Below are 8,018 nucleotides of genomic sequence, written 5' to 3'. Positions count from 1 at the left end.
ACTGAACACTACTGTTTGAAGGACAGGTGTATTTGTCCTTTCATTTTTAAAATTTAATCTCCCATGCTCTTTGTTTTCTTTCACAGCTCCTCGTGATTTGCTGCATATAAAATTGTCTAAGTTTCTTTTATTTCTACTGAATTTACATTTACAAACTTGGAAAAAAGAGGAGATGAGAAGACCCAGGAGGTGTGAAGAAGAGGAGGGATAGGACTCCGTGCATCCAGGGGTGCTGCACCAGAATGTTCACTGCAGCTCAATTCATAATTGCCAACTCATGGAAGAAGCCCAAGTGTCCATCGACCCATGAATGGATTAATAAATTGTGGTATACCATGGAATATTATGTAGCCTTAAAAAAAGAGGGAGACTTCTCTCTTTTATGTTTACATGGATGGAGCTGGAACATATTCTTCTTAGTAAGTATCTCAAGAATGGAAGAAAAAGTATCTAATGTACTCAGTACTATTATGAAACCAATTTATAATCACTCACACTTTCATAAGAAAGATAAATCACAAGGATAGTCCAAGATGAAGGAGGGAAGAGGAGGGGGATTGGAGGGGAGGGGAGAGATTCAATGGAAGGAGGGTAAATGCTGGGACCATTCCTATGGTTCATATTCCAAGGGTACATGTCAAATCTATTAAGTATAGAGTATACTTAACACAATAATTAAGGTGAAGGTGATATTAATCAGTTTGATGTAAGCATTCCTAATTGTATATAAAATCAGCACATTGTACCCTATAAAGGCATCAATGTATACATGATCTATGTGTTTATGACTTAAAAATAAATAAATAAATAAATAAATAAAAAAGAAGAGATGAGAAGACCTGGGAGGTGTGAAGAGGAGGAGGGGAGAGGGTTCCCTGCATGGCAAGGCGGGGGCCCTCTGCCTTTCAGGCTCTGCCCAGCAACTGGCACAGATGCACATGTGCTATACATGCTCGAGTAGTCACTGAGAAGTTAATGATGTGGAAGGCCAGATAATAGAACATAAATTTTGGGATCAGTATTATGGTATAGTGGAAAGAATCTTTGCCTGGGAGTCGGGAAAATTAAATTCTTGGCTTAGCTGTGGCCTAAAACTTCCTCTTTTGTTCCAGACTTTATTTACAAATGAAGAGGTAACCCCAAATGACCTCTAAGATCTCCTTCATGTCGGTCATTCCAGGACTTCAGGATAATGTAAGCACCAAGTTCTTCTAATTTTTTACTTAGAATAGGAATTTAAAATTTCTTGTCTAGATTACCAAGCTTTGAGGTTATCTTATGAAAGTGAGAAAAATAAGGTGAGATGAGTTTGTTAGCAATGTAGACTCTCTATCCCCACCTACTGTACTGAAGCAGAACATGCATTTTAGTAAGATTCTCAGATTACTATTATTTATTTATTTATTTATTTTTTAGAGACAGAGTTTCACTTTGTCACCCTCGGTAGAGTGCCGTGGCACCACAACTTACAGCAACCTCCAGCTCTTGGGCTTAGGTGATTCTCTTGCCTCAGCCTCCCAAGTAGCTGGGACCACAGGCGCCCACCATAATGCCTGGCTAAGATTCTCAGATTATTGATATGCACAAAAAAAAAAAAAATAAAAAACTAGCTAGGCATTTTGGCAGGTGCCTATAGTCTAGTTTCTTAGGAGGCTGAAGCGAAAGGATTGCTTGAGGCCTAAGAGTTTGAGGTTGCTGTGAGCTCTGATGCCACTGCAGTCTACCCAGGTTGACAGAGTAAGACTCTGTCTAGAAGAAAAAGAAAAATTATCTGCTAGGTGGGGCGATTTTCTCTAGCAATGCCTAGCTATGGGAGGGCCTATGCAAAGAGGAGATGGCAGATGGTTAGATTCACCGAGGGCTGGGGTTCTGCTAGGCAAGTGGGCTGGCAAGTTCAGATAGAAGAGGGCTTGGGAGGCTGGGTGCAGCGGCTCACACCTGTAATCCTAGCACTCTAGGAGGCCGAGATGGGAAGATTTCCTGAGCTCATGAAATCTGAGTTAGAGTGAGATCACTCTAAAAATAGCTGGGTGTTGTGGTGGGCTCCTGCAGTCCCAGGTACTCAGGGGGCTGAGGCAAGAGGATTGCTTGAGCCCAAGAGTTTGAGGTTGCTGTGAGCTGTGACACCACAGCACTCTATGGGGGGTGGTGGTGACAAAGTGAGACTCTGTCTCAAAAAAAAAAATTAATAGAAGAAGGCTTAGGACAAAGAGAAAGTACAGAACTGAAGGTCTTAATGAGAACAAAGAACTGGAAGGAGGCTGTGATGAGCAAGCAGATGTCTGAATGTGTATGTTGAAGGACTGTGCACTTTCTGACAACGGGAAGGATCAAGGTGCTCATGGGAGTGGCTGAGTAAAGAAATCTGGAGGTGTGAGAAAGCAAACAAACTGCAGGAGCTGGAATTGTCAAGAACAGTGGGAGCAAAATACTTAACGCCCAGCTAGAGCCGGGCAGAGGACAGCAAGGAGGTGAGGAGGAAGGACAGAAGGTTAGATGTTTGCTAAGATGAGAGGGAAGTGTTTTCCTTATATTATTTCTGGTTAATATCAGGGTACATATGATTAGGTTATGTTATTTACATTTGTAAGGTAAAGAGCAAAGTGGAAGTTGTAGTTGAGTGCCGCACTTGGGAGGTGTGCCACATACACTACATTGTACCTGATAGGTGGGAGCTTCCTCAGCCCCCCACCTCCACCCCTGTCTTGAAGTTAATTGTGTTTTTCTCTGGTGTGGGACTGTAGGTATTAATCTACTATTTTCAAATTAGTAATGAGTACACAGCAGCTTGCTTTTCCATTCCTGAGATACTTTACTTAGGATAATGTTCTACAAATCCATCCAGGTACCTACAAAAGATGCAAAATCCCCATCTTTTTATGGTTGAATAGTATTCCATGGTATACCACAGTTTATTGATTCATTCATGGGTTGAGAGGTACATGTGTTGTTTCCACATCTTTGCAATTGGAATTGGAGCTGCGATAAACATTTGAGTGCAAAATGTCTTTATGCTAAAATGATTTTTTTGAAGTGATGTTTTGAGAGCAAGTGTGGGTGGCAAAGAGGACCCCAGACTCCTCTCAATTCTGAGAGGGTCAAGAGCAGGTTGGGTTGGATGAGGGAACAAGCAAAGCCATGTAGGAATGGAACCCTGGAAAACACTGGTATTTAAGGAGCTGACAGAAGAAGGAGGGAAAATTGGTGAGAGATGTTTATGAAAGCCAGGAAAGTAAAAATTGCCAAGGAGGCCCAGCACAGGGCTAACAGTGTCCCACGAATTTGGCATATAGGTCACTAGCAGCTTCAGTGAAGACCTTTCAGTAGGGCTATTTGGGTAGAAGACAGATTGCACTGGGTTAAAGGACATTCAATTAATTGTGTGATAGGGTAATAGCTGGAATGAAATTAGCAATACAAATTACTCTTTCCCTTTATTTATAAAATAGGACAATTCTATGTATTTTAGAGCTTCTGCCAAGAAATTTAAAACCTCTATCTTTTTTCTTGAGTTTAAATTGACAGTAATAGTACATATTCATAGGGTACACAGTCATGTTTATATGCAAATAATGCATAGTGATCAGATCAATGTAATTAGTGTATCTATCAACTCAAACATTTGTCATTTCTTTTTTTTAGGAATGTTCACTATCCTCCTAGCTCTTTGAAAGCATATATCATTAATTGCATCCTACAGTGGCACAGAACTTAATTCCTCCTACCTAGTTGTATTTTGTATTGTTCAAGAAATCTCTCCCTATTCCTCTCTTTACCATTTTTTTCTTGATTAGTTTTATTTTCATTTCATCCATTTCTTCAGCAAATACTAAAGTATCCACCATGAGGAAGCTGAGGTACAGAAAGGTCAAGTACTGCTGTGTCAAAGCTGCACAGCATTAAATAGAGGATCCAGATTCTGGACCTGGACATTAAATTTCAACCATTAAATTAGGAAGCTCTCAGCTTTTGGATGGCCTCTAAAGCCACAAGGCTAAATGAATTACCAAGGAGTACAAAGGAAGGAGTACTGAGGACTGGGGCACCCTGACATTTAGAATCTGAGGACGAGGAGGAACTGCCCTAAGAAAGTACAAAGGAGGGGCTGGCAAAGTAGCAGACTGAGGGGTTTTGGAAGCAAAGTTCAAGGTGAAAGGAGTCATCAGCTTTGCCAAAAGCTGAGAGAGCTTATTGGATTTAGCAAAGTGAAAGTCACTGGTGCCCTTGACAAGAGCAGCTGTGATGAAGTGGTGGGGTGGAAGCCTGATGGGGTGGGTTCAAAAGAGATCAGGGAGAGAGAGGAACAGCTGTGGCACGTTTGTACACACATCTGATCTAGCAGGGAAATGTCCGTAGGCCACAGGAAATGGAATGCAGTGCCTCTCTAAGGGTAGGGACACTTCATTCATAGCAAATAAGAGGCAGAGAAGTGGAGAGGGGCAACATGCAGCAGTGGGAGTGTGGAAGTTGTCTTCTGACTGCTTTTATTTTCTCTTGGTGAAAAGGAAGAGGGATCAGTTGAGAGTAAGAATGGTAATGACAGTATTAGAGCAGTGATTTTTACCCAGTGTTCTGTGAAAATTTTTAAAGATCATTAACTAAATTGTTTTCAAAAGAGGTTCAAAGCACAGTAAGCATATTCTTTTTCTTTCTTTTAGTCTTTTATTTATTTATTTGTTGAGATAGTCTCACTTTATTGTCCTGGGTAGAGTGCCATGGCATCATCATAGCTCACAGCAATCTCAAATTCTTGGGCTCAAGCGATCCTCCTGTCTCAGCCTCCCAAGTAGCTGGAACTATAGGCACCTGCCACACTCCAGCTAGTTTTTCTATTTTTTAGAGATGGGGGGTAAGACAGGGTCTCACTTTTGCTCAGGCTGGTCTTGAACTCCTCAGCTCAGGCAATCCACCTGCCTTGGCCTCCCAGAGTGCTAAGATTATAGGTGTGAGCCACTGTGCCTGGCCTTTACTTTTTTTTTGATCTACATAATTTAAGTATGCTGTGGAAATTTAACTATAGGTTCAAGTGTCCCATAAGATAAAAAAGGTTGAAAAACACTGTATTAGAGGCATGAGAAGAAAGAAAAAGGTAGGACATAGTAATCTAGGAGGGCAGGAGAGTGAATGCACTAGAGAAGTATGAAATACGATTGTCAGGCAACATTAAGAGCCTACTTGAGGTCATTTTAAAAAATCATCACAATCCCTAAACTACTAACTAAAAATGTGTTTAGCTGATTAAAAGATAATGAGTATGGGTGGAGGGAGGAGGATTCAAGGGTTCACTTCTGTGGTTTATCTTACAAGGGTACAAGTGAATCTTTCTATGAGTAGAATATGAACATTTTAACACAATAACTAAGAAAATGACATGAAGGCTATGTTAACCAGTTTGATGGAAGTGTTTCGGATTGTGTGTGAAAACACCACACTGTACCCGAGAAGTGCATTAATATACACAGTTACCATTCAATAAAAAAAAAAAAAAAGCTAATGAGTAACTTGGAAATACCTGTGAAATCATTCAGTAGACTACTACATGATAGATACTTGTCACTATACATGTACACTCACCAAAACCCACAGAAAATACAATACAAATCGTTGTCTTACTATGAACTTTAGTTAATAATAATGTACTAATATTGGCTTTGTAACTATACCACAGTAAAGCAAGATGTTAATAACAGAGGAAATTAGGGGAGTGGGGAGATAAGGAGTACATGGAACTCTATACTTTCTGAACATTTTCCTATAAAACTAAAACTGCTAAAAAAAAAAGTGTTTTAATTAAAAAAAAAAAAAGACAAAAACAAAGCCCAGGAGGAAAGGAAGTTAATGTGTGAGTATTGGGTGTAAGGGAGTGTTACCTTAGGGATGGAGAGTCTTAGACAGGAGGGGTAACCTGAATGTTCTGAGCTTCTTAGGGTGACATACAGTCAGATGCTGGGATAAAACGCCAAATGAGAGTAGATGACAGCCTTAAGACGGAGGGTGATGAGCATAGGAGGAGGAGGAGGCCTGCCAGGGCTCTTTCTTCATGCCTGCCATGCTACTGGTGATAAGGGCCACAGTGGGGCAGTCTCATTCTTGGCAATAGGCTTTTCTCTCCTACAGTCTGCAAAATGTATTGAGATTTCTGGCCTATAAAACTGGGAACAACAACAACAAAATAAAACTCTATGGTGCTGTTCTCCTTTCTTTTGTGTTCAGTCATGAGCATGTCAATCTGTCCTTAGTTTTATACTTATTTAATATTATTCATGGGAAGTGGCTGCTCCTACCACGTAACAAGGTTTTGAAATCTTGAATACTTTCAGTAGATCCACGTCTATACGAAGGCAAGCGTGTCCAGGAGCCGTCTTCACATTTCTGCATGAACTGGTCAAAGAGGAGCCTTATGTCTTTGTTCCAGCTGGGGTTAGGGATAGAACAGTCCTTATAAACTATCTTCTCAAAAGAAAATGGCCTCTAAAAGACAAAAAGACAACGAAGAACAATGATGGAAAGCCATCCTATTTCATAATATATTCTCCCATTTTCTAAGCCTACTTTGCTGCTTTTCTTCTTCCCAGAAGCTTGTCATTTCAAATTGGAAGGTAATTTTATGGATCACCTGGTCCAATCTCCTTGGAAATGGGAGACTGAGAAAAGGTTTGTCCATCATCCCCAGCTAGCTAATGGCAGAGCAGCACATAGAGACAGAAAGTTACCCTCCATGTTAAAAGTTCTGTCAGCAGGTAGGCACTGAAGCTGGAGGACAGAGGAGAGGTTCTGTCTCTGAGTGGGGGCTCAAGGAGGGGTTCTCTGACTTGAATATTGATTAGACAAGCAGAAATTAGCCAGCTGGAAGAATATTGTAGGCATGTAACCACTCCGCCCCCAATTCCGATAACCCCTACATAATCCTCTCCCTTGACTACGTGACCTTCTGAGTTGTTTCCCGGAAATGGTGGATTGTTGGTAAGACAAACCATGTCACACAACCTGCCCGAGGGCACACAGCTCCTTTTTTAAAAGCCTATGATCTCCTTTACTCAGAGAAATGGATTTGGAGTTGTTCCTTCTCCCAAAATTCCTTTCCTCCCTGGCATCTGTCTGCTCTCAATTGGATCTCAGTGAATAAGTAACTAGGCCTAGACAGAAACTCCCTTGTGGCTTTGACACCAGGCAAAGGAACAGGGTATGCAGAAGCAAAGGCACAGATCGGTTCTGATGGGCCTTATTTCAAAGGTATGAGGTAGGTACTAATTCGTATACCCATTTATTGACAAGGAATATTGATTAGACAAGCAGTCCCAATAACTGGATGACCTCGAAGACAGTGTGTAACCTACTATGCAGCAGAAGAAAGCAAATACTCCTGGGTATCAGAAATGAAAACTGGTTCTTTCAGCAGCAGTTCTCAACCTGTGGGTAGTGACCCCTTTGGGGGTAGAACGACCCTTTCCCCTTTCACAGGGGTCACCCAAGACCATCGGAAAACACCTATTTCCGATGGTCTTAGGAACAGAGACACCACTTCTCATGCATGGGGGTCACCACAACATGAGGAACTGTATTAAAGGGTGGAATCTGTGAATAGTTGCACAGCTTGTCAGTACTTTTTAATGCTATCTGCTTAACAGCAGCCCATCATGTCAAAGAAGACCAAGAGAACACTGATGGAAGAAGACAGATTTTTGAATAAGGATTGGGAATTGTGATAGTTATCTTTTTCTTTTTTTTTTTTTTTTGAGATAGAGACTCATTATGTTGCCCTGGGTAGAGTGCCATGGTGTCACAGCTTATAGCAACCTCCAACTCTTGGGCTTAAGCGATTCTTTTGCCTTAGCCTCCCAAGTAGCTGGGACCTCAGGCAGCTGCCATAACACCTGGCTATTTTTGTTGCAGTTGTCATTGTTGGTTAGCTATCCCAGGCAGGGCTCAAACCTGCCAGCCTCGGTCCATGTAGCTGGCACCATAACTACTGTGCTATGGGCGTGGAGCCTGTGATATTATCTTTTTTTTTTTTTTTG

The 8,018-nt window shown here is 41.3% G+C and overlaps 1 protein-coding gene across 2 annotated transcripts in view; it reads right to left on the bottom strand.

Annotated features, from left to right (window-relative positions):
- Window positions 1–8,018, bottom strand: part of THEM4 (thioesterase superfamily member 4) — a 31,148-nt gene that overhangs the window by 13,676 nt on the left and 9,454 nt on the right. For both annotated transcript variants that reach the window (XM_012811758.2, XM_023519426.1), the window contains exon 2: window positions 6,285–6,471. In XM_012811758.2, the coding sequence (XP_012667212.1) occupies window positions 6,285–6,471 (187 nt within the window). The remainder of the gene's footprint in view (window positions 1–6,284; window positions 6,472–8,018) is intronic.

This window comes from Otolemur garnettii, unplaced genomic scaffold (assembly GCF_000181295.1).
Source record: "Otolemur garnettii isolate 467f Iridium unplaced genomic scaffold, OtoGar3 scaffold00174, whole genome shotgun sequence".
Taxonomy (NCBI): Eukaryota; Metazoa; Chordata; class Mammalia; order Primates; family Galagidae; genus Otolemur; species Otolemur garnettii.
This window is presented reverse-complemented; position numbering and strand designations above follow the sequence as displayed.